Source organism: Cucurbitaria berberidis (genome assembly GCF_010015615.1).
Source record: "Cucurbitaria berberidis CBS 394.84 unplaced genomic scaffold K460scaffold_2, whole genome shotgun sequence".
Classification (NCBI taxonomy): domain Eukaryota; kingdom Fungi; phylum Ascomycota; class Dothideomycetes; order Pleosporales; family Cucurbitariaceae; genus Cucurbitaria; species Cucurbitaria berberidis.
Window position 1 is genome coordinate 1123434 of NW_024468936.1, and position 25659 is coordinate 1149092.

The window sequence follows — 25659 nt, forward strand, 5'->3', positions numbered from 1 at the left end:
GTGAGCGGTTATGCTGGCGAGCTAGCGCCCCCACTTACTCAGCCTTGCTGCACCTCACCACATCTCTGTGTTTTCACCCGGGCTTATGCAGGATCCATTCCTGGGCGTACAAGCGACCCGCTCAGACTCTAAAACGTGGAGTCACATCATTTGGTAGCTCATCTCCTGCACGTACCAAACAAATATTAGGCAGCAAATCACGTGTAATCCAAGGCAGACACAGTGTCTCTCACCGGTCTGAATAGGTTGCATGGCTCTGTAAGTACGAGGAGAGCACCACAAGAGCGTGGAAGGGGGTAAAATGATGAACGAATCAGAGAGACAGTACTGCCCTAAAGTTTGTATGATTCGTTCGTCATCTTTCTACAGGTCTTTGTCAGTTCAAATGTACATCACAATAGGCAGTACTATGGAGCTGAAGCGCTGCGGTACCCGCCAGTTTGCGCAGCCTGGCGTGATTGTTTGCTGTTTTCCTTCACCTGAAATTGCTAAGGCGCACATGACCCACAGTGCCTCAGTCTTGCATTTCCTCTCACGTTCACCGGACACTGAAAACTTCAAGCCGCGCGACAATACTTCATCCTGCTCGCACGTTGTCGCACTCCACCCCACTTCAACCTTTTCTTCTTTCAACGTGTACGCCTGGAAGCTCACCTACGTCTTCAGGTATCGCCATGGGTTCACTCGTAGATGTGTACAACCATCTGGTTTTACCGCCTAAACTTCCGAAAGCGCAGGATGTGGACAGTAAACGCTCATGCGAGGACGTCCTCGCCCGACTCATTCACGCCACCACGACCATCAGCAAACTTTTTGGACAGGAACAGGCACCTACATGGAATGCGGTCCGTCAGTCTCTTCATCGTTGTGAATCTCTTCATGTGTGGGACCGCCTCGAAAAGAAGTCACTCATTTCAGAGTTTCGACAACTCAAACACGATCAACCTCTTTTCCTCTACATCGCAGAACAGAATGCCGCTCTCATTATTCGACGCGATATCAGGTAAGAATTGGGACTCACAACTAGCTTTATAGTGCGCGAACAACCACTGACTATTACCAGCGCCAGAACAGATGTTGTAATCTTCGAGGCCTTTGAGACATCGCCGCCTTCTGCCGAGGTGCTTGCCAGCGAGGGCGCCCTCGTCTGGGACTTTCCCGACTGCGCGGCCCAGATAGCACTTGTGGAATTCCAGAAGACATCATTCCAGGACGCTTTGGCCGACTTCTTGGAAAAAGGCAGCATGGAGCCTTTGAGACGCTTTCAGGCACATACGACGAAGGCGCAAACCTCAATCGTTGAGTCGCGTGACACTGCGAGTCCGGCGCTTGTGACCCATCTCCTAATCCCATTGCTCGAATCTATCGGGTCCCCAATCGGCGCCAACGTTCCTAGAATAAGGAAACGAGTACGAGATGATGTGAACATTGAAGCTACGGAATTTCCATGGCGGAGATTGCCTTTCTGGCTCGTACTCCGCGTCTGTACCCAACGACAACTTCAGCTGTCTCTCGGGAATGAAGCTGGTAGAGCTTGTTACAAATTCCTTATCATCACCATGCTCATAGAGCTTCTGAACGAGTGTGCTAGCCAGCTGGCGCCTGAGTTGACGATGACGTTGAGAGCCAAGATTTGTCGCCGCCTCGCGAAGCTCGAGCAAGAGAAGGGTAACTCACCTGCCGTACACGACCATTTTTTCACAGTTGCTGGTCCATTCTTCAAAGAGAGTATCACACGAGTTACAAAGCTGGTAGAGCTAGCTTGGGATAAATTCAAGCGGGAAACAACACGACCTATTCCCCAACTCTCAACACGGGCCGACCAGCAAGCGCAATACCTTTCTCTCCCCAATAGTAGAGCATACCTTCAAGCTGTGTTGAGTTTGCCACGCATACAGAAGAATGCCCGACTATCGTTCAGACTTCCACAACTGCATGATAGCACAATTGAGCAGGTTGAGCAGTTCACAGATATGTATTTCCAATTGGCGGAGTTGGAGAACAAAATTGAGGCAAAAGAACAACCCAAATTTACGACAACATCGCCGCTAGAATCACGTTGTATAAAGCTAGCCGAAGCGATATTCGATTTATTCGAGGCTGTTGGAATGGCTTATGATTGCGATCCCAGGCAGACGTCTATATTTATCTTGAATCTCTTCACGATCTGGGTGCGACTGGACAAGTACATGATCAAAACTTGCCCTTTGCTGCTTGACTATCACCCTGTATTCACCCCGGAGCTTTTGGACGCATTACATCTTCCGACTGCTCCAGAGATGCAGCGACTTCATGACATCCAGAAGTATCTCGAGGGTAGACGCAAGAGGTGCGAGCGACAGACCACGATATTTTCCGAGCCCGAAAATCATAGCTTCACGGTGAAATACGTCGAGAAGTCAGTAACAATGCAAGGACTTCTTCGACAGATCCAGGAGGCTTCTGAGACCTCACGACAAGCAAAGGCGATAGAGCTGGACAAATGGTGGCAAGGTTATGACGATCACTCTCTGAGTATCTCTGGGGGCACCTGTACTTGCAAGTTCATGCACGATGGTTCGCGAGATGTCCGGGGTTGTACCAAATGCTGGCACTGGCGCTCTCGGAATCGCATGGAAATCTACGCCCACGAGGATTTTCTCCCCAAGGATGCAGTGAAAGCGGCAGCAGTTGTATTCGAGTTGGGTGTACCGAGTTCTTTCGCTGCGTACCGCAACGCGACCTGGAAGATACTAGGACTTGCTTACCCTGCCAAACCTACATCTCAGTCGCCCGTTAAGTTATTGAAGGATTACAAACCGCTTGCAGCATATGGGCAGAGGTCCTCGAATGGAGTCACGATTGCATCGACGTCTAAATCCTTTCGTAACACCCACTATAAGGTTGCTAAAAAGAGGATGAAAGCCTCGGAGTCTGATGTTCTCTACCCTAACGGGCTGACGTTCTTCTATTTCGACATGGCCACGGACACATGGGTCAAGGACTTCGACCAGCCGTTGACTTTCCAGCACCTTTGTGAGGTACATATTCCGCTAGGGCTTCGAGATTCAGTCATTCCGAAGTCGATACACCCACCCACTGAAATACGTGGGCCGTCTTCATACGAGATTGTCGCCTCAGAAACGAAATGTCCACCTAGCATGTCTATTCATGAATTCACAGCCTACCAGCGATTGCTTTCAGGTAAGACGCGTCGATGGCTCACCATGTTGGTAGAGTTGGGGGCATCGGATGTGAACTTCAGCAGCGAGAGCACGATGCACATGTTCAATCACCTCGCCACACAGGCTGGACCAGCACGACACGAGTCTGACCTCTTTCGGGACGTTCATGGAGTTTTCAAGGATACATCATTCTGTAACCGCTTGGCCGAACAGATTGGAAATCGTCTACGCAATATAACGTCCAATTGGCGTGAGGTTCACTGCATGGAAGTACTGATAACGCTCAGTCTGCGGCTTTTCACCTTGGCCTCATCCAAGACGCTGGCTAAGGCCCTTCTGATGGAATCACGCGTCATTACCTTGAATTGGATTACGCGTCTCCGGGTCGACGTGAGAAGTGCCACAGAAACGTCTGTGGCGGAGACTGCCGCTAAATATGCTTTCTGGGCTGCACTGCTTTGCCGGAGGACATTTTCCAACTTTGCAGAATCGGATCAGACAATACCACGAGATGATCTTTCAACATTCGTTCAAGCCTCGCTAGCTCTCCAAGAGAACCTCCTTGTTGATCTGGCCAAGCTACCACCAGCCCTCAAAAGCATGTTGATTCGGGACACGAAAATGGCTTATAGCCTCCAATCACTTCTACTACGGTCGATCAAGGCATCCCCTACGAGTATTGGTATTGCCATCAATGCATCTTGGTCAGAATCAGGAAATACTGCTGGAAAATTATTTGATGAATGGCAGGACCTCCCATCTCCACATGATCGATGGGTTGCGTCAACCATGACGGCTTCTACGAAGACTTTAGCAAACCCACAAGTCGTTCACTACAACTTCATCGAAGGACACTTGCTCATTGATGGCAAGCCCTTGGGAAGGCTGCCTCGGGATATTCGAGAATCGGAAGAAGTGAAGAAGCTGTTCGGTAACCAACATCTTCTGACATTCCCGTCTGCGGAATATGGAATGTCCTACGTAATGGCACAGCGAATGAACAACCACGAGATTCACTTTGGGATTCGTAATGGGAAGGTTATTGTGCGCGCCTATAGTCGAGATGGCCTCTTGGAATACATTCCGCACCACCTGTTTTCCGGACCCGATACCGTTGACCTACCCTGCAGTCTTGTCTCCAACTGTGCGCACTGGTTGAACCTGGATACTAAATGCATTGAAGTCCGACGTAAACCAGTAATATGGAAGACGAGGGCAAATGACTGGATTATTGATGTTGTAAATCGACGAGGCCATCGGAGCAACCGTACATGTTTGGTTGACCCTAATTCCGACCTCTTCAAGCAAATTGCAGACATCTTCCGCCATTTCGAGCACCCTCACAAGATCACAGTCTTTCAGCCCGTACACATAAATGGGAAGTTGTCTGTTGAGCTGCGCCATCTGGAACTATCGTTCTTCGTCAATTCAAAAGGGCTTCTTGAATGTCGGGAATTAGCAGAAGAGATTGATCCTGACCAGGACGCTGGCACACTGTACGGGTTTGAGAGCAAGATTGTACTCCGTGACATTGCGGACAATAAACGCCGAAGCATCATCACTCCATGCGGAAGAATTTTTACCAAGCGTCGTGGGATGCACGTTGCCGTCCGGGCAGCTGGTAGCACCGAGTATGCGAGATTCGAAGTTGACGATGTCCTTGGACGATTAACATGCCCTTCCGAGCCGCGACTTTTATATGCGAAGGCGCAGTTCCACGCTTTTACGTCTTTTGTCATACCGGATCCATTGACGGGACGCACCGGCACCGAAGAAGCCTTGCATATTTTACAATCGAGTTATTGTCAACCATGGACACCATTGAATGATAGGCCCGTCAACATTCTCAAAACTCTTTCAGAGATAAGTCCAGGACGAGAGTACTATCCTAAGAACAAGAAGACATTACAGACCGTTCTTTGGAATGCAAGTCTGACGATGGCCATCCAACACGATGCATATGAGGTCCTCGTGCGAAAGATCCTCGACAAGTCCGACCGGCTTCGCGTGTTTTCTCTGAATGACGAGGAAGATATTCATGTCAGCACCTACACCTCGACCCACCTTCGCAAGCGCGGTATCGCGCAACGTCGTCTTTACGAGCGCGATGTTTTCGGCACATCGGAGGATATTGCCCGAGATAAAGTGTACAAGTCTCGAGGCCAACAAGCCAATTCAGCCCAAGCGGAGAAGGTTTATCAAATCGCAAAGCTGCTCCAAATCAAACCATTCTGCATCCACACCACTCGAAACCTGTCCGAAATTATGCAGGATTGGCCGCTGATTGGTGGATTTCACGACACAAGCGAGAACATGGCCGCCAGCCTGAGCGATGTGATCGAGCGAAATATCGACGAGCAATGGGGCCATCTTGTTAACACTTGCCGGATCTCTAGTCCTGAAGACTTACACAGTTTGATGTTCCGGTTAAGTCTTATGTCATTGAACTCTGCAACGGACATGAACGCTATCAAATGTCTAGCTGCTTTTACATCTTTACCAGCGTTAAAGACATTGGTGCCGCCCTCCGGTTCGTCATTCAACCAATTTAAGCGGAACGAATCTCCGACTGTACATTCCATTTCCCGTACCATCTCTGTCGATCTGCCGGAGAAGCTAAAGCGGATTAATAAGGCCCAAGAGGAGCACAGAGTTGCATGCGTGGCTGAGGGGAAGCGACTAGCACGACACTTCCTTGATCAATGGCCAAACGAAGAAATCTTCTTGGGTGGGTTCAAATCGGATATTATCGATACAGGGCTCGCGATGGAACGAGTGGTCCCGGAGTGGCGCCGTTTGCATTCGAATTTGGCACTCTCCGAATTCGTTAAACAGTTTGAGGATATCCTGGAGCATCACAAGGGACCTAGCGATACTTCTGTGCCTAAGGCATGGAATTGGATACAGAAGTCGGTTGGTTCGCCTGCCCGCGGACCGGTCATTCCAACCATATCGAAAGGTCTCCTTACGAAACCCCTTGCGTCTCCCTTGGACGAAATTGCTTGCAAGGTGATGATGCACGATGGCATCGGTAATTCTCCATCCAAGGAACGTTCAGATACAAAGACTCCATCCAAGGAGGCGGCTGCACTACGGCATATTCTCTCCTCTTTCACAGCATCGTCGAATGCTCTCCGCCAACAATATGGCCGCGACCTCGAGGCGAGTCTTAGAGCTCTTGAAAAGAACAACAATCAGATCAAAGCTACACATCTTGTGCCAAGCATCGTAAGCACTGCGAGAAAAATCCAGACCCTTTCCGCTATGAAAACCGCCCATTTTATCCAAATTCGTAACGCTTTGTCTTTCGACGACGACCGCTTCCAATGGCTTGACCTCGGAAATCTCTGGCCATGCAATACTTCAATGTCGATTTTAGAGCAGCTGCGCTCAAGCGCCGATAACCACTTTGGGAGCTCTGTTAAGGAAGCGATTGTTTCGCATGGTGTTCTGGTTACGATGTTGCAGCGACTTGTGCGAATCCGGAATGCTATGTATCATGCAAAGACAACTCGATTACAAGAAGAACTAGGAAACTCAGGCCATGAGAACTGGAAGCCACTCGATTACCCTGATTGGCTTCTCTTAGAAATTGACAGTGATATCCTAATTCGACAAGAGCAGATTGACGTGGCGCATGCAATCATTGCTCCCGAGTCACGGGAGAACACGGTACTGCAATTGAACATGGGTAAAGGTCAGGCAAAACTATCCCAGTCACAATATAACCAGCTTCTGACGATATCAACAGGAAAAACATCTTGCATTGTACCTATGGCAATGGCAATTCTCGGGGACGGAAACCAACTGTCACGTCTCCTCGTGCCAAAACCATTGCTCTTACCAACGGCTCAGATGATCCAGTCGCGACTTGGCGGTTTAGTGGGCCGAGAGATACAGCATCTTCCCTTTTCTCGGCGTACCAAGCTCAATCCAGGAACACTTCAGCTCTACAGGGAACTTCACCAAGCAATGCTTGACCGTCGCGGCGTTGTCTTGAATGCGCCTGAGCATGTTCTGTCTTATAAGCTCGGCGGTCTTCAATATCTTACTGGCCCTGACCTAAATACCGCACGCGAAATGATTGATTTCCAGACATGGCTCAATGCGACTTGTCGGGATGTTCTGGACGAGTCCGACGTTTCTTTGGCTGTAAAAACTCAGCTGATCTATCCAAGTGGCAAGCAAACCACCGTTGATGGACACCCGCACCGCTGGCAAGTCGCACAATCACTTCTATCACTTGTGAAGGACCACCTCCCCGAACTACGACGCAGATTTCCACGAAGCATTGAGATTATTGAGCGAAGTAACGGATACCCGATGATGTACATCCTTCAACCGGACGTGGAGGAAGATCTTCACCGGCGAATCGTCGATGAGATTTGTACTGGAAGAACAACATTTCTTCGCTTCGCAGAACCCACATCACCCAGACACCATGCCGAGATCCGTAAAGTGCTCTTGGATGCTGACCTTAGCAACAAGCTATTCATACGCGTGACCGGGTTGTTTGCCGACAAGAATGTGGCTTCGAAAACGCTGCTCCTTGTCCGAGGCCTACTGCGCAATCGGATCCTTCTCCTTTGCTTGAAAAAACGCTGGAATGTACAATATGGCCTGCATCCAAGCAGAGATCCGATCGCAGTTCCCTTCGAGGCTAAGGGAGTGCCTTCTGAACAAGCTGAGTTTGGTCATCCTGATGCTGCTATTATATTCACCTGCTTGGCTTTCTACTACTCCGGCCTCAATCAAGCTCAGTTTAGCGAAGCTCTTCGTCACATCCTAGCATCACACGATCCTTCTAGTGAGTACGACAGGTGGACTAGCAGTTGCGATACACTTCCGGAAGCATTATATCATTGGAACGTCATCAACGTCGACGATCAAGGTCAAATCGAAGAACTTTGGAAGCATCTTCGAACTAGTAGGAGTGTGCTCGATCACTACATGAACCACTTCGTTTTTCCCGCGCATGCAAAACAGTTCGGTATCAAGCTGCAGGCTTCGGGATGGGATCTACCTCTATTTTCAAAGATAGAGTCTAGCGATGATACAGCCACAAGCGCGAGGACAACTGGATTCAGTGGCACCAATGACAACAAAATGATGCTGCCACTCACCATCCGACAAGACGACCTCCCCAGCTTGCACCAAACCAATGCGGAAGTCCTCACTTACCTACTGCAAGACCGAAATAGAACATATCACCTTGCAGCTCGAGGAGGTAAGCGGTTATCAGAAAAGAAACTCCTCGAGGAGCTCAAGGAGAAGAAGATCCGTGTCCTCATCGACGCTGGTGCCTATATTCTCGAAATGGACAACGAGGCTTTGGTCACAGCGTGGCTAGAAATTGACTCTGAACCACAGGCAGCGGTGTTCTTTGGCGCCGACAACCGAGCCTGGGTTCGATATCGCGGAATGAAAGCGCGTGTGCCCTTACTAGCCACTCCATTTGTCGATCATTTGGAGAAATGTCTCGTATATCTCGATGAAGCGCATACGCGTGGTATAGATTTGAAACTTCCCACACATGCGCGAGGTGCTCTGACACTGGCCCTTGGACAAACCAAGGACCATACAGTTCAAGGTAAGCACGCGCATACAACATGCGAAATTTGCGATTCCCGACTAACATCATACTAAGCTGCCATGCGCCTCCGACAACTCGCAACCACTCAATCTCTCTGCTTCTTCGCCTTCCCCGAAACCCACCAGTCTATTCTCGACGTATGCAAGATGCATGACAGGGACAGAATCGACTCATCTCATGTCGTGCATTGGCTTCTAGAGCAGACGTGCCGCGCAAACGAACAGCTCCAAAATCTATACATTTCCCAAGGCGCCGACTTCTGCAATCGCACGACGGCGGAATGGGAGAATGCGGCTTTTCTCTCTGATACACAGCAAAGGGGTGTTTATGTCAAGGTACTCCAACATGCCGAGCAGAAGACACTGGAGCAACTATACGGAAGCCATGTGGAAAATACCCCGCCTCCATCTTCTCCAAAGACCATGTTTCCGCAAATCCAGGCCTTCGAGGACAAACTCAACAACCTACGTCGAGCCGCTGCCAAAAACGCTCACGTTCTGCATTCGTCCACTCTGGAAGAAGTCGAGCAAGAGCGCGAAGTCGAGTTTCAGGTTGAGGAAGTGCGTGAAGTGCAACGGCCCTTACACTATAAAGCCCACAAATTTCCCGGACTTCACCCTGTCATCGATAAGTTTGCTCGCACAGGCATTTTGAACGGAGGAGTGGGATATGAACATGTATTCGATGCTGTGTCACGCACGTCCTTAGGCCAGAGGTATGGTGTTGCGGGTACAGATTCACAGTTGTTTGTTTCGGCGGAGTTCATGAGAACGATCAAGACGCGTGAGCTTGGGCCCATCGACAACTTTATGGTAAGTAAACTACTGTTTGATCTCGACCAAGACAGAGACTAATATTTTCTCCTAGCGTCCCATCGAGTGGGTTATCTACCACCCCACCACCTCTACCGCCGTCGTAGTTATCGCCGAAGAAGCGGAAGACTTGATCTCTACACTCCGCAACCAGACATCCCCTAAAGTCCACTTGCTCACGTACTCGGCCCCTATCACGAAAAAAATGCTCCAATTTAGCGGGCTGAAGTACTACGCTCTACCCGCACTCCCGCGTGGGCATTCGATTCCGCACTGGCTTACGATTGAGCTGGGAATCTTTGCAGGACGTCTGTACATGGATTTCGATGAGTGTGCGCCCCTGGTAGAGTACATCGAGAACGCCTGCATCAGCAAAAAGCAATCAGGTGCGCCGGCGACGATGATACCCTTCCTTCTTGAGTGGCTTTGTCTCCGTCGCAAAGGTCAAGACATTATGCACACGCCTATCGGCTACGCGTGTCAGGGCCGTCCGCTTCATAGCGGGCATGCCTTTTTCGTGACACACCGTGTTAACGATAATGGCATTGTCCAGTCGTATCGCACTAATAAGACTGTTGGCGGAACGGATGAAGAGGAGGACGAGGAGGATGAGTGGGATGTTGTTGACGAGAATGAGCTCGTCTAGAGAACAGGGTTGAGAAGGGTTGGTCTGTGAAATATCAGCGCTGTCGTTGGTAAGATATATCTGACTTGGACTGATGGGTACAATCCCAGAGCAGTCTCGAAGCGTTGTATATGTAGTTTCTGCATACTGAAGATCGACCTTTCCGTCAGTGTTCACCATTAACCACAGAAACACATACTTTGCATAGAAAACGACAATGCACTGCTGTCGATATTTGAGAGTCTTCGTGCGATCATTTTGTGAAAAGATTGAATCTCGTCCATGTTTTCGTCGTCAACGTTATTCGTCGCACCTTGTTCGATCGAACACACATTAATTTAGTTCGCTGATCGTTGTAGAGAGTTAGAGATATACTATTCTGAGCACCGATCTTAGGGCAGGCCCAGAGTTGAATTCTAGGCTCAACTAAGAAGGCATTGGAATGGACATCTCAAGACTGAAAATACCATAGATTTAAGGTCGTACAAGTGCAACGAAATCTTGACCGAGATAATGGATTCTCATATGTATAACCATTATGACATCATGAGAGAAGTCTAAGAGATTCGCGGTGCACAGCCTGGATGGGCACTTTCCATCAAAGCAGCAAGTTCTTTCCATATCTGTTTCTGCGTACGTTGACCCTCAGCATCAGTCATCGATGGGGATATCCAGTGTCTGCCGCGTCGTTGTTAGCATGGATCCACGACAATATTCAACAGTAGTATATGATACTTACTCTTTCACTTCGCACCCCGATAAGTGTTTACCATGAGTGGACTCATCCGCGATCACAGCATGGATAATGGTGCGACTGCCCTCCTCCGCGGTCCTCGCCCATAACATACGGACGATACGCTGCATTGTCCTCAGGAGGACTCAAGTGTCATGAGCAAGGCCGGTTGAGCATATGCCTGGCGCAACCATGTTGATGATGACATTAGTTTTTTCGAACGGATACGCAGCGGCGAAGGCGCGCACGGTGTACATTTCCACGAGCTTAGTGAGAGGGTATCTAAGGCGGCTTGTTAGCCCTAGTGTCACATAGTGTTAATAACATTGACGGTCATGGACGTTTCCATGCCCTCGGCTACCGTCCAGCTGTCCAACATTTCACCCGCATTTTCAATAACTCCATCGATTCTCTCGAGCTCTTTCTTTGCCTTGCCAGCGAAGTCCCTGACTGATGCAGAAGAGGAAAGGTCAAGATGCCATACCTCTGCCACGTCTTTGTGGCCTGTCGTGTGCTCGATGTCGGCTTTGGCCGCCTCTCCTGCGGCGATGTTACGTACGGCAAGGATAACGCGTGTGGCCGAGCAGCGGACGAGATGCCTGGCTGTCTCGAGACCAAGACCGTTATTAGCGCCAGTGACTATGTAGGTCTTCCCTAAAAACGTTTCTGGGTCGACCAGCACCGGTAGTTTTGCATACTGCTCGGCGATGACTTGTCGCATGGACATGGTGTTCTATTGTCTTCGCAAAGTTATTGGGTTCAAGAAGAGTCAGGCACACTCAAGGCCTTTCGAGGAGAAATGTATGAGAAGAACACCAATGCGAGTATTGCTGTTGTTGGAGAGCGCAAGTAGTAAACCTCTGCTATGAGTTTGCTCGGGTGTGCTATGGCCATGTATATCTAGGATCTGGAAGGCGGACATAGGCGCTCGCAGTAGGGTGACAACGGAGATAAACTACATTTGGACCACCGTTGGCATACCGTAGATAGAGACCGTAATTGAGGTGAACACGAGAAGAGAGCGAAGGTGGAGGGGGTACTTCAACATCGCCAACTTCTATTCGTTGCCAGATCAGACAGCCAATCAGATATTGGCATCCTTATCGGGAATAGCGCAGGCAATCTCACCTGCACTGGCTACACCCCGTCCGTCTTCTTCCTGCAACGGGGCGTGAACGCGTGTTTAGCCACCCGCTAGGCAAAGCCTGTAAGCCTGTTGCCGAATGGATTAGTTCGTTGGATTGTTGAGGCCTTCTGCTAGTTGTGTAGGCCTCCATCCATCTTCTTTGCACGACGCCTTAGCAGAGACTACGATAATTCTGAACGACTCAATCCTATGTCCAGCATGCACCTACAGTTTATCACCGAACTGACGATAGGTCCGAGAGAACGACGGCTGATCCGATCTCATGTGGTGATGGGCAAGAATGCGGGCAGGCCGCGTCCATCGAGAAGGCTACGCGACGCCTACACCCTGCAGCGAGATGTCCGACACTCCAGTCCTCTAATAAAAGGTCATTTGACAGCATAAAACCACCAGGTGCTCGAATATACACACATCTTGGACATGAAACGGCCACTTTGGAACGATCTAAGCCTGACCTCGTTTCCAGACCAAATAAGCTTAGAGTTAAATAAATTCATTTACCAATGTGCGCATCGGCGAATGAGCTTTTCCTACCAGTCATGACATTCCATGCTGACCCGTCTATAGGTCTTTGGGTCCTTACCAAAATGCTGTATCCACCCGAGTTCTGTTCTGAAATCGATCTCTCGCAGTACGTCTGGTTTCAGTATATACTTGAAGACACAGCACGTGAGCTACGCCATTATACCGTTACTGTCCTCATATTTATTTATCCTCGATTTCCATTTCTTTTTGGCAGTGTCAGCTTCCTTCGTGGGTCGCTTCGGCGGTAGTCGCAAGATCTCCTCTGAAGCTTTGAACCATATGTCGCAGGCATATAGATTAACAAATGAACGACTATCAGGTCCTAAGGCTTTCTCAGATAAAGCCATAGCCGTCGTAGCTATCCTTGCTATATATCATCGCATGCATTAGCAACATTCTAACGGTTTGATTCATTTTGAGGGGCTTCGCCGAATGATCCAGGTGCGTGGTGGCTTAGCGAGGCTGGCGGAGGAAAATCAAGCACTTGCGCAAAAGCCTTGGAGGTATATACTTTATTTCGCATCTAAGCGACTTTGACTCACAGTTCATAGGTTGGCCCTCGAATTCGCCCTTCAAGACGGTTCAGCACCTGGCTTTGATCTATGTGACGTACCTAGAAGTGCAATTTTGAACCAGATCAGGGCCTCTCGGGACCTACGATCAATACCCATCAATGCCAACCTACATCGCGGAGTCAGCCCAGATATTCTCGAGCTCCTGTTAGACATCTCAAACTTCAGCACGCTACTCAACAAAACATGTGAAGGCACCAAGCTACGTCCATTGAAGTACTCAGAGCTCGTATATATTCGCCTTCACCGCCTGCTTCACTATGCTCCACTAGGACACTGCCGGCCTGCTGATCTGCTGGACGACTTGGTGCACTTGAGCCTAGTTGCCGTCATGACAACCATCATGCCAGAGTATGGTCTAAACCAGGCTAGATACGACCTGCTATCGAATCACCTTCGGCGCGCGCTCCGTACCTATGCATCAACGACGATGAGTAATTCTGGACTTTTCTTGTGGGCTCTGTTTGTGGCTTATGCCACGGTACTGGATGATAATGACCTTAATTGGTTGACACCATTAGTTGGCGAGATCTGTGTACGCTTAAACCTGCTTTTTTGGGTAGATGTTCGCCCGAATCTTTGCCAATGTGCTTGGATATGCGTTTTTTATGATAATTCTGGGATAAAGATGTGCAGTACAATTGGCAAAGGAGAAGAGGCAGACGTACCTGGGCCTCTTCTTTCGACTAGGAGCATGTCGTATAATTTGGTATGAAAGATGCAATTTTATAAGCTTAGGATGTCTCGCATTGTTTTTCCCTTGCTTTTTAATTTTTTTTTAAACTACAGGCTGCATCTTTTTGCGCAAACCTGTAGTTGCTTGGACTCGCCTCTTCTGGCGCCAGGATTGGTTGAAGCCTCACCTGACATAAATGCATCCTCAGCCTGATCACCATAATAGTTCAGCCATACCAACACCACGCAGTGTTCTGCTCACCTCTTTGTAAGAATAGTACTCAGACTGGATACACATACGCTCCCCCTTCAGGATACATATACTGACACACGACTACGTTTGCCTACTCAGCTTCAGCATGGGCCGCCCCAGCTACGAAGGCTGGTGCTCTGCGGCTCCGGGTAGTTGGGTCTGCACACAGTGTGGTGCGTGCAACAGTGACTTAACGCTGGATTATTGTCCAATATGTGGCATAAACAGGGTCTCGTGGGAATCTGCCAGGCGCACACCAGTCCTTGGAGCATTTCCGACAGCAGAGCCGGATCAGTCATTGCCTACGAGTACTCAGAGAAATAACACCGGAGAAGTACTAAATTTCGGGGCAGCTAGTATAGCCAGCCATTCATCATCGCAGTTGCCGGACCTACATCAACTCTCCATACTTACACCTGTGAATGTCTCCAAAAACTCACAGGACAGCGTGGAGCGGAGTAAAATGACCCAGATTGATTGGCGTTCCGGATATCAAAGCTTAGAGGACTGGGATAGAGCGTCGGCAGACACACCATATGCCGCTGCAGTCTTCTCGATTGGATCTCAGGCATCCTCAAAAACAGGTATCTCGAGTGCCAGCGGGTTTTCTGCTGCTCAAATAACGACCGCTACGGAGGAACTTCTCTTTCTCTTCCACCATGACGAAAAGCTGGTATTGCTCTATGAGAACGCTATGGAAAAGCCCGAGATTGGGCCAGAGAGGTTACAACGTAACATGTGTCGAATCTTAAAAGTATATGCTAGAAACTTGTCACGAGAAGCGACAACAGAGCTCGAAAGAATGGCTGCTCAGCTAGTATCACTGAAGGCGCGATATCTTGCGCAATCGATCATCGAAAAGTTCCAGCTCAAACCTGTTCCGCATCAGGTCCTACACTACGAGAATCAAGACGAAAGCTCCGAGGACGATAACGCAAACCAAGTTGATGAAGACTTGTTGGAAGACCTCCAAAAGTTCCGAAATTTCCTGATTGAGAGCGCGGCTTTTGCCTCACTCCATGCACAGTTGCAGTCCTTTGTTGTTTCTACACCTGCTCGTCGCGAACTACTTGGAGTTAGTGGATCAGTTGATATCAGTAGTCCTGACACAAGCACGGGGCACGATATTAAGAGAGCGACTATAAACAAGACCACATTTGTTGGAAATGTTCAAGAGCTACTGAATCCCTCTAAATACCTTTTGCGCGCCGTTCTCGTTGCTACAGGGTATTTGGAACCACCTCTGAGGGCAGGGTTCATTCGACTGAGGTGGGAATGCGTAAGTCCTCTATATAGATACTTTTATCACGAAAGAGCCGGCTGATTATATACATAGAGCTGCGGTGATCGCTTCTTTGGAGATGTGATGCAATATGAGGAAGGCGGGATTGCAAGACTGAAGGAACATATGCAACTCTCCACTGGTGCCAAATTCTCGGAGGCTTCCGGCAATCAACATGGCTCTGGGCAGAGATACATATTTCGTTATCCTGGGTGGGCCCAGAAAACGATCAATGTGTTGTCATCCAATTTCACACGATCTAACACACCGTCAAGCTGTTTGCCCCAACATAATGGTTCCAATACAGCTTCAGCCTCTAGGTCCGGAAGTGGGCACTCTTCACAACAAGGTACACTCCACCTGGCGGTATGCATGCAGCGCAGCCAAGATTGTAGGATAGTGCATCAAGATCGCATCGAGACGATTACCACAGACAGAGAACTCTTCCGGTACATGAAAACGCAGTTAGCCCGACGCCGCAGCCACATCCGTACCCTGTTATCCCTAAGGTGTGTCCAGGGGCTTTTCTTCGTCAAGGTGAGTTCCCAATCCGACTTGATCACTGTAAATGTCCGTCCTCATCACTTGTTTAGTTCCGTCTACGGGTTTGTGGCCGCGTAGAAGTTCGGGACCATGACCCCTGCTGCACTTTGTCACCATTAAAGACCTGCGAATGCATACCACCAGCACCCAAGGTTGAACCGGCGCCTGATGCGGAATATCGCTGTAAACCCGCTGGACCATTAGCAACCTGGCCGCCCGTCCTCTCCCAAGAACTAATGCATATGCTCGCCTCCCCAGACTGTATACATGAGAAGGAGACGTGGATACTTGATCAATTGCCCAAACGAACATGCGGGGAGTTACAAGGGAAGGTCGGACAGCCTGCTGAAGGGTGGGGAATTCATTATAGAGAAGGTTGGGACAGTGACTCGATTACTGGTACTAGATTTGTAATCTTTCTTTTAGCGAGCTTGCTCTTCGCTGTTCTTTGGTCTGCTTTCAAGATGGATGTACAAGGCGCTTTTGGAGTCAGTGCTTACATGACTGCCGCAACTGGTATCCTCATCTCATGGGTTGTAAGGCGGGCTAGTAAGTTCGAGTGAAATGTATGGTTTGGGCAAGAGGTGAAGATGCGTAGGACAACGAATGTCCGATCGGCCCACACGGAGTTTTGATATCCGGATACATGATGTATACATGACATGCTCGCGCTCTTCGATTTCCATGTTGCGCGATTTGTCCGAGGCTGACAAAGCGGGTTGAGGCTTACGAAGGATGTGCCCACCCGCCCCCGCCGTGTGACAATTGACGCCATTCATCACCAGCTGCACGCTTTATCAACACGTCGCCTGTCATGTCAAACAATCACTTACAGCAGTATTTCTGTTTACAGAACTCCTCGAAAGGCCCACCATGAACGCCCCAAAGCCCATCCTCATCTCCGGCGCCGGCCTCGCCTCGCTGCTGGTTGCGCGCTCGCTCCACCGCTCTGGGATTCCCTTTCTCGTCTTCGAGCGCGATGCAAGCATCATCTTCCGCGCTCAAGGCTACCGCCTACGTCTCTCGGCACAAGGCCTTGACGCCATCGAGGCTGTCCTCGGGCCCACGGGCTTCCAGAAATTCTACGACGCGTGTGGCAAGACAGGAGGCGCGGGGTTCGCTGCGATTGACCCTTTGACTGGCGAAACGCTAGGCGCGGACGTTCCGTCGGTCTCGAACGAGCCATTGACGAGCCGGGATGGCAAAGTTGTGGGTATAAGTAGGGGAGACATGCGCCAGCAATTCATGGAGGGCCTAGAAGACAAAGTGCGCTGGAACCACCATGTGAGCGGCTACGAGAGCACAAGCGCAGGCGTGCGATTGCTATTCGCAGATGGCAGTAGGAGCGAGGAAGGGTCCATGATTATTGGCGGCGAAGGCGTCAAGAGCGAGGTTGCGAGACAGCTCAGCGACGGCGCCATCAAAGTCTACGACCTTGGGTCTCGCGGCATCCATGGCCAGGCGCCGACGACAGCCTTCAAGGGGCTGGGCGAGGGCGTGTTCCGCCTGGCCGATGACACAACTCAACCAAATGGCGGCAAGGTCTTTCTCATGACAAACGTGCGTGCAAGCGATATGAACAACCCTGATATCCACTTTGGCTGGACAATGGGCGGCTCCCCAGGTGTCATCAAGGCGCCGAATGATAACTTTACCATCACGGGTCCACCAGCTGCCCGCATCGCCAAGTCGCTCACCTCACACTGGCACGAGCGCGTCAAGCCGCTCTTTGACAACATGGTCGAGTCGGAAGCTGCTTTTTGGAAAATTACATGCTCGTCCCCCACTGGCGTACCAGAGTGGCCCAACGACCCGCGCGTCACATTAGTTGGAGACGCTGTGCACGCCATGACGCCTGCAGGCGGAAACGGTGCGAACACCGCCGTGCAAGACTCAGCTTTGCTTGGACGCTTGCTCGCCGAAGCTTGGAAACGGGGAGATGGTGATAGCTGGGCAGGCGTAACAAAAGCATATGAGGATGAGATGCGCGTGTACGCGAGCGCAGCGGTTAAACAGAGCTACAATCAAGCTACGGGCCTGTTTGGCGCATCGATCGATCCTGAGACGACAGCGACGGTAAATGAGTATGTCGCGCCCAACTAGACATGTCTCAGAGTAAGGGCTGTGGTGGTGATAGAAGAGGAGCTACACGTGATTATGAATCGGCATACTGTTGTACTACTTAGAGCTAGACTTTAGATTCCAACATAGTCTTGGGTAGGATCACTATTATTTCATGATTGATGTCGCGATCAACGGGTACCTTGCGAGTGACGTATCCCAGTCAGAGAACAGCCCCTAAGCTACGATAGGCAGGAGCGATACTCACTTCCGAAAGTAGAAGGTATCACGATGGAGGAACACAGAGTCGATAGCATTGCGATATTATCTGCGTTTATTTAAGAACCCTTGCCTCGTGATACAACATTGATCAATTGAAACGTCTATAGCGTGGCTGACTCACTTTGGGACATCAACTCAAGGCGCAACATGAAACCATTCCAACAACCACGTCTGCTCGTGACAGCACTCACGTTCATTCTGTGTCTGTCAACGGTCACAGCGGCGCCCCATCCCAAAGTTTCCCTCTCCTGGACCCTCACCCCAACCAACAGCACCCAGCAATTCCGAGGCCTATCGCCCGTCTCCAAGAAAGTCATCTGGGTATCCGGTACAAACGGCACTGTCCTACGCACCACCAACGGAGGCTCAAAATGGACAAACGTCTCTCCCACCTTCCCCTCGGAAAACTCAACAGCCTTTCAATTTCGGGACATCCACGCATGGTCTGAGAAAGTGGCTGTGGTGCTCTCCATTGGCAATGGCAACGCCTCGAGAATTTACCGAACGCATGATGGCGGCGAGTCATGGGCACGCACGTTTGTCAACGAGGAACAGGCAGCGTTTTACGATTGCATGGCTTTTGAGCAGGAGAAAGGGAGAGAGGGACATGGAGTTGCGATGAGTGATCCTGTCGACGGACGGTTTCGACTGCTTGAGACGTGGGATGGTGGACTGCATTGGCGCATCTTATCCACGAATGGTACTATGCCGCCCGCGCTCGCTGGAGAGGCTGGCTTCGCTGCGTCGGGGACTTGTATCGAGGCTGCAGCAGGACGGTGGTACATAGCCACGGGCGGCGTGAATCCAGGACGCATTTTCCGCAGCGCAGGTATCGAGCGTGGGTGGAGCGTAGCGAATAGCTCCATTGCTGGAGGGGCAGCTGCCGGAGTCTTTTCTGTACGATTTCGGGATTCCAAACACGGCATTGCGGTTGGAGGTGACTTTGAGAAACCGACGGCTAACGTCGATATTGCATCGTGGTCGCGGGATGGCGGCGTGTCGTGGAACAAGGCAGAATCTTTTCCGGGGGGTTATCGCTCTGGTTTGTCTTGGGTTCCGGGAAGGCGAGATGTTGCTGTTTCGGTGGGAACGTCCGGATCGGATATCACACTTGATCGAGGGAGAAACTGGGCCAGAATTGATAACGGAACATTTGATGCCGTCGAGTGTATTAGCAAAGACCAATGTTGGGCTTCTGGGTCAAAGGGTCGAGTTGCTCGCTTGGAGCTGCATAAGTTGTAGAAGAGTCGTGAGGTGGCTTTTTAATATAGGTTCACCGACGCAAATATATGCTGAGGATCACCTAAATATCGACAGGAGATAGAAGACAAGTTGGTCCTTTTAAGTTGAAGGTCACGGAGTGTAGCGTAGTCTATGAGAAAGAGATAATGCCATAGAGTATTTTGTTCACTCATAATTGGCTATGGGTATAGGGAATAATGAACATCCCCGAGATTAAGTAAGTATATCTACCCCGCTCAGTTATTAGCAGTGATAAAAATATCATCAAGATAAACCTGCGTCCAGGCATTTCCTGGTGCACAAGTCACCGTAACCTGGACATGCGTGACGCCCGAATTGGGTGCCAGACATGCAAAAGTCGTCTGCGTCCACTCCGTCGTACTCGGCGTAACAAGTCGGGAGTTGATATTCGTGGTCCCCACAGCAGTGACACCGCAGTACCACCTCACGGTACAAGCGTCTGCTGCTATCTGCCTAGCCCAAGCTGAGAAAGTGTAGATGCCGGTTGGACTCAACGTCGGCTTCGGTGATGGAATGAGATACATGTATCCCATGGTGGTTTTGAGAGAGTTCGAGTTGAAAGGGACTGCAGTAAGGGTCAGCGCGCCGCTGCCGCTGTGGACTATGTCGCTTTGGATATCCATGCGCTGTTTCAGACTTGTTGTGCTCCCGATGGGGTTGACCCAGCCGGGAATCGTGGTGCCGGTCGTGTTGGTCCCGATTCCTGTCTCGAAATTGCCGTTCCCCAGGAAGTTTGGTTGAGGGGCTGCGGAGCTACTGGCTGGTGGTGTCGTGCTAGAAGATGACGGAGTGCTGGATGTTGTGACTGCATCGGTGGATGACGATGCAGGACTGGATGTTGGCAACGGAGCATCGCTGGATGATGAGGCTGTACTGGATGACAGACTGAGGTCGTCGGATGATGATGGTATCAGACTGCTGGATGGCGAAAGGGACGCAGTGCTGCTCAATAGTGATGAGGAGGCAGAATCGGTAGATGTTGCTAGGACAGAACTGCTTGAGATTGACAAAGTAGACTCAATCGACGTCATTGAGATGACACTGCTGGACAATGTTGAGGCAGGCTCGGTGGATGATGGAGTGCTGGAGCTGCTGGAGACGCTGGTCGATAATTCTGACACTGAACTGCTAGACGGTGATACTGTGCTCTCTGATGATGAGGAAGAACTGGACGGGGGAGAGGAAGTAGCTGATCCCGAGGAAGACGAAGTCATAGTTGCAGAGGACGAGAAGATACTGGAGCTGGAAGATTCTACTGTACTCGCGCCACATGACATTGTGATAGTCGTCGGGCTGGCAGAAAGAGTGACGGTCGCAGGACTAGCAGAGCCTGCAATGGTCACAGCTTGCGTGATGGTTATGGGATCTAGCGTTACCGCTTGAATAACAGGACTCAGCGTGAGGGCTTGCGTTATTGTTACAGTGGAGGCAGAGATAGCTTGCGTTATGGTTATGGTCGATGCAGAAGCCGATTGCGTGATGGTCGCAATCGAGGCTGATGCGGACTGAGTCACCGTCACAACTGAACCGGAAACAGACTGTGTTACGGTCACGGTGGACGCGGAGGCTAACTGCGTGACCGTGACAGCCGACATAGGGGTAGCAGACTGCGTGATGGTGACAGCAGAGCATGTCGAAAGTATTGGCGAAGGGACAGAGGCTGACGCCTGGGTGGAAAAGCTGCTCTGTACAGGGGTCGACGAACGCGAAGAGGACTGGATGATGATGGAGCTAAAAGTCGACTGGATGGCAGAGGACACCGTACCCGTGCAGGAACCGTAATCTTTCTGGCAGATACTAGCAGAACAGTAATCCTTTGTACTTCCACAAAAGCTGTTCACCGGATTAGTATGTAACAAAATTCAGTACGTATAAGTAGTCTTACTCAAATTGCGAGCAGCAATTGCCAAACACACTGCCCTGACACGTCTGTCCTCCATATTTGGAACCACATCGCGCATTGGTCGAAACGGGCTTACTTGGCGTGGAGGAGCCGCAGGTCCCGTAAGCCTGCTGACAACCGGTGCCGCAATGAGTCGTCGTCGAGCCACTTAGCATACGTCAGTAAGACGGTATATGAGAGTGTTTGGCTAAAGATTGAGGGCGGGCTTACCACCATGAAGCTGACGAACAACAACTGCCAAAGGTCGATCCCGCGCATGTCAGGCCGCCATAGCCTTTCCCACAACGTCCATTCGTTGAAACCGCAGCTTGAACCCCAGTGAAACTGAGGAAGAAAGTCAATGTAGCCACAGAAATTGGCAACATGGTAGCGAATGACAACTGGGCGCAGAGAAATATTGCAAAGCGAGTGGAGGTCAAGAAGGAGAGTCGAGGGAGATTCTAGCACACAAGAGTGTAGATATAGATACGAGCAGAAGAAGCTTGCAGGGATTTCTTTTGGGCCAGAACAGTACAGCCCCTAATGGCCTTGACATGTTGGTTCCCATCCCTGCGCTGCTCATCCCGATCCGACTGCTAGATCAGTGCTGTATGTAGACTCTGAGTCGCGCAGACCGAAACTGGATGCGAACCGACGTGCTAAAGACCCCACAGAATCAATGTAATCTCAAATATCTCCGCACTCAAAGTACTTTCGCAGCGCAGAACCAGCGATAGCTCAACCTAGGCGTAGGCGCGTTAGAAATGCTCTTTTAAAGGCCCTACAGCCTTGCCATAACAGCTAGGGCGTTCCGTAGCTTGAAGCACAAGCCATAGTCACTACCGAAGAAAGTTAGTGCAGCGCACCAAAGAAGACAATCATAGCCTAGTAAGCAACAAGTGCCGGGAAGGAAATTGGGGGAGCTCGATCAAGTGCCGATCCTGGAGATATCCTGGTGGTAATCGTGGGAAAGACCCGCAACTGTGGAGATAGGGATTGAGGAGGACCAAACTGATCTCTGAACACAATTGAGTGTTGGGTATATTAATTATAGACAGAGCTTAAGAAGGCGTGCATGGTCGATACAGGTAGAAAAAGTCAGGTATGGGCGGCAGAAGGTCTAGTGTGGAAGTGGCGTGCTCTAGCCCTGGCTAGCGCGGGGGGCTGAAGAACATCCATCAATAACATATATCGCATCTCCCTAAATAGTTTAGTAAAAGCGCAGATTTTCATCACTCGCGTAGTAAACGCCATTTGTGCTCTCTAACCGACCTCTATCCCGCGGCTTATTGTAGGGTTAGTTTCTTGATGATTCCGCACGAGGATGTGAAGCCTAGGATTAGGTGACTTCGATGGGATGGGTTGCGAGTCGTAGACTTTCGTATTAAAGCACTCCAGAGTTGGCTAAATTCAGTGCGCAGCGATCATATAATTTTATGGGACATCTACACAGGTCTGCTCACGCTCCTAGATTTGTCGAATCTCTGACGGAACTGTATGAGAACATTCAAATGCCGTCGAGAAGGGGTAAATTTCATTGTTTTCTCAAGAAATGATGCACTGCTCGGTAAAAGCACATCTAAATCCTACTCGTCTATTCAACCTTTCCCGGCTGACGCTTGTCCGCACCTGTCCACCTCGTTCTCCCCTTCGCATCAACATCAACACTCACTAACGGCTTGCCAATTAACCTCACCCCCCTCCCTTCACCAGCCGGCACAATGACATCCAGCTCACACCAGTGCGGTTTGAATCCAGGATGCAACGTCTCCGAAAACTTAACCTGGACCTCATCGTCGGTTGTTGAGTAGTGTAGGTTGAATGTGGAGACGCGAACAGGCGGCGATGAGACGCCGTCATCTTCAAACCAGGTATTGTTGAAGATCTTGCCATTCGATGAGCCCTTTGGCGGGAATATCTCAACAGCACGGTAGTCGTCGAGCGGGAGGTTGGCATGGTTTGAGGTGTCGCCAACGGAAAGGACCTGCTCTGCTCTACCGACAGGAACTGCACTGCCTACTCTAGCGAGAACTGGGATACTATCAGTCCACCTCGCAGGGATGTCAACCCATTGACCTGCGACATAGTATGATTGCGGTGTGTTGTTGAGGTCTAGGAACTGGAGATCAGGATTCGAAGGGTCTTTCGGGAGGTACATCTTCGCAGACGAAGCGCCGGCTTCGAAGACGCCGCCGATCAACAGGGCATCGCCGAGCCAGTACTGTGTTTCCCCATCCGTGAGCACTTTGTTCTTCCAGACTTCTGGGTCTTGTTCGTAACCCCATCCCGTCCACCGCTGGGGTGGTGTTGCCGTTTGATGTGAGTCTAGGCTTAACGAGTACAAGTATGGAATTAGTTCATATCGCCGCTTGATGATATCGCGAATCAGCGGCGTCGTTTCTTCATACATCCACGGCTCGATTACATCGCCGACGGTGTTGTTGTCCGGGGATGTTTTATAGCAATTGATGGCAAAGCGCGGTGAGTAGATACCCTGCTGGCACCAGCGAGTGAGCAATTCTGGCGATGGCTGCGGGCCTTCAAAGCCCCCGATATCGTGACCGTAGCATTGCATTAGGCACATGCCTGCTGTGAGTGAGAGCGCATTGGCACCTTTCATGCCGTCCCAACTGGTTACATTATCACCGCTCCAAGAGCTTGCGCAGTATCGAAGTGTACCCGCTGTCGCACTTCGAGTGAGGATGAAGGGTCTTTGATTCGGTTCGATATCAAGTGACGCATCGTGTGAACTCTTGCCCATCAGTTCCGTGTTGAGTGCGCGGCCCCAGAATCCGATGGCTTGCCCATACTGGTTGTCTTTGTCTTGGATCACGGTCGGCTCAGTCAATTCACACTGCCAACCATCGTGAGGGATAGTATATTCGTTGTTATCGTTCCAGATGCAATCAATACCGACGCGTTTCAGCTCGCGGATACCCTCGTACCACCACTTATAGCCTGCTTTTGAGGTGAAGTCAATGTGTCCACCAATTCCACTCTCGCCACCACCAGCGCTCCACAAGCGGGCCTCGGCGGACGCTACGGTTAGAGAATCGGTGAAGAATGCTCCAGCTGCTTTCAACTTATTGTATTCAGGATGACTCTCTAGGACGTATGGCTTGACGTTGGCAATTAACCGTATGCCCTCCCTATGGAACGCATCGATGAAGCCTTTGGGGTCGGGAAAGCGGTGTCGATTCCAGGTAAAGACATTGCGTGTTTTTGGCTCGGTCTCAGCAACCGTATATCCCGACGACATTTGGAAGCCAGAGCAAGGGATATTATGCTTCTTTAGATTACCTGCAAATTTCATCAACACATCACTTGCGCGCGGATCATCAAGCATGGAGTACTTCATGCCACCAGCGAGGTACCCAAACGCCCATCGCGGTACGAGCATAGGGTATCCGACAAGATCAGCATAAATGCCAACAACCTCTTTCAAAGTCTTCCCGACGATGAGGTATTCCTCAAGCCCACCGTATTCTTGTCGATATACTTTGAAGCGACCCCACATGCCATCCATCTCGGAGCCTACTGAGTAGTAGCCGCGTGCATGAGAAGTCGAGAAAATCCCGACGCAGCCATCCGGCGTGGCATTGATGAGGAGTGGGATATGTTTGTACATGGGATCCGTACGGTACACATCGTACCCAAAAGAATCAGTTGCCGAGAGGACGAAATGGCGGTTTGAAAGGTCCATTGGCGCTGGCTTCTCACCAAGCCCAAGGTGAAGCGTACCATTATTGTAGCGCGTGTAATGAGCGATTCCAGTGCCATCTGCTACGTATGAACGGTGGGGTAGGTCGGAATGAAGGGGTGTATCATGACCGGGAAGCGTGAGAGATACCAGCGGTAGCCCGCTTGTCCAGTCTGCGTTTGCAGTAACCCCATCCACAACAAAAGATTGCGATGTACCACTTGAATTGACAGATTTAAGACTCTCTTGGTCGATAATCTGTTGCGGGACTAGTGTTGCTCGATGAGGTGGAAGTAAATGCTTCGGAGAGATAAAGGTGGTGCGGAACAGGCCCTGACGCAACGCTTCGAAAGTGAATACGAAGTCGCCCGAAGTTGACTGCAGTCGAAGTCCCTCTTTTGAATTATTGGAGGGTGCCACGGCATGGTAACCGTGCGGAACGTGTTCAAGCTGAGGCATAATGGAAACGAACTGCTGAGCTTTAAGCAGAATGTCTTCTGTAGGAGGTTCGACACTCACCAACTTATACCGTATGTTTTGGCTTCTT

At 50.3% G+C, this 25659-nt stretch overlaps 8 protein-coding genes across 8 annotated transcripts; 4 read left to right on the top strand and 4 right to left on the bottom strand.

Annotated features, from left to right (window-relative positions):
* Nucleotides 1–607: 607 nt before the first annotated feature.
* K460DRAFT_332087 (uncharacterized protein) lies at nucleotides 608–10410 on the top strand. The gene is made up of 5 exons (XM_040930826.1): nucleotides 608–1003; nucleotides 1064–6861; nucleotides 6916–8754; nucleotides 8812–9569; nucleotides 9625–10410. Exons 1-5 carry the CDS (start codon nucleotides 675–677, stop codon nucleotides 10213–10215), a joined length of 9315 nt encoding a protein of 3104 aa, XP_040789833.1. The 5' UTR covers nucleotides 608–674; the 3' UTR covers nucleotides 10216–10410.
* Nucleotides 10411–10698: 288 nt separating this feature from the next.
* On the bottom strand, nucleotides 10699–11427 carry K460DRAFT_56180 (uncharacterized protein). The gene is made up of 3 exons (XM_040938521.1): nucleotides 11412–11427; nucleotides 10934–11209; nucleotides 10699–10872 (listed from the first exon to the last, which is right to left on the bottom strand). The coding sequence occupies exons 2-3, from the start codon at nucleotides 11056–11058 to the stop codon at nucleotides 10752–10754; spliced, it is 246 nt and encodes an 81-aa protein (XP_040789834.1). The 5' UTR covers nucleotides 11059–11209; nucleotides 11412–11427; the 3' UTR covers nucleotides 10699–10751.
* Nucleotides 10770–11929, bottom strand: K460DRAFT_425923 (NAD(P)-binding protein). Its single transcript, XM_040938237.1, has 2 exons — nucleotides 10934–11929; nucleotides 10770–10872 (listed from the first exon to the last, which is right to left on the bottom strand). The coding sequence occupies exon 1, from the start codon at nucleotides 11652–11654 to the stop codon at nucleotides 11235–11237; it is 420 nt and encodes a 139-aa protein (XP_040789835.1). The 5' UTR covers nucleotides 11655–11929; the 3' UTR covers nucleotides 10770–10872; nucleotides 10934–11234.
* A 2633-nt stretch (nucleotides 11930–14562) lies between these two features.
* On the top strand, nucleotides 14563–16487 carry K460DRAFT_278788 (uncharacterized protein; the record flags this gene model as incomplete). Its single annotated transcript, XM_040928283.1, has 3 exons — nucleotides 14563–15378; nucleotides 15436–15918; nucleotides 15975–16487. The coding sequence occupies 3 exons, from the start codon at nucleotides 14563–14565 to the stop codon at nucleotides 16485–16487; spliced, it is 1812 nt and encodes a 603-aa protein (XP_040789836.1).
* A 310-nt stretch (nucleotides 16488–16797) lies between these two features.
* Nucleotides 16798–18027, top strand: K460DRAFT_402637 (FAD/NAD(P)-binding domain-containing protein; the record flags this gene model as incomplete). The annotated part of the gene is made up of 1 exon (XM_040936548.1): nucleotides 16798–18027. One exon carries the CDS (start codon nucleotides 16798–16800, stop codon nucleotides 18025–18027), a length of 1230 nt encoding a protein of 409 aa, XP_040789837.1.
* Nucleotides 18028–18414: 387 nt separating this feature from the next.
* On the top strand, nucleotides 18415–19509 carry K460DRAFT_280293 (Oligoxyloglucan reducing end-specific cellobiohydrolase; the record flags this gene model as incomplete). The annotated part of the gene is made up of 1 exon (XM_040928397.1): nucleotides 18415–19509. The coding sequence occupies one exon, from the start codon at nucleotides 18415–18417 to the stop codon at nucleotides 19507–19509; it is 1095 nt and encodes a 364-aa protein (XP_040789838.1).
* Nucleotides 19510–21293: 1784 nt separating this feature from the next.
* K460DRAFT_278642 (carbohydrate-binding module family 18 protein) lies at nucleotides 21294–21588 on the bottom strand (the record flags this gene model as incomplete). The annotated part of the gene is made up of 2 exons (XM_040928272.1): nucleotides 21294–21363; nucleotides 21416–21588. Coding segments are annotated over 2 exons (243 nt in total), but the record flags the coding sequence as incomplete, so codon positions are not given.
* A 1418-nt stretch (nucleotides 21589–23006) lies between these two features.
* Nucleotides 23007–25571, bottom strand: K460DRAFT_352435 (glycoside hydrolase family 31 protein; the record flags this gene model as incomplete). The annotated part of the gene is made up of 1 exon (XM_040931652.1): nucleotides 23007–25571. One exon carries the CDS (start codon nucleotides 25569–25571, stop codon nucleotides 23007–23009), a length of 2565 nt encoding a protein of 854 aa, XP_040789840.1.
* Between the last annotated feature and the right edge of the window lie 88 nt (nucleotides 25572–25659).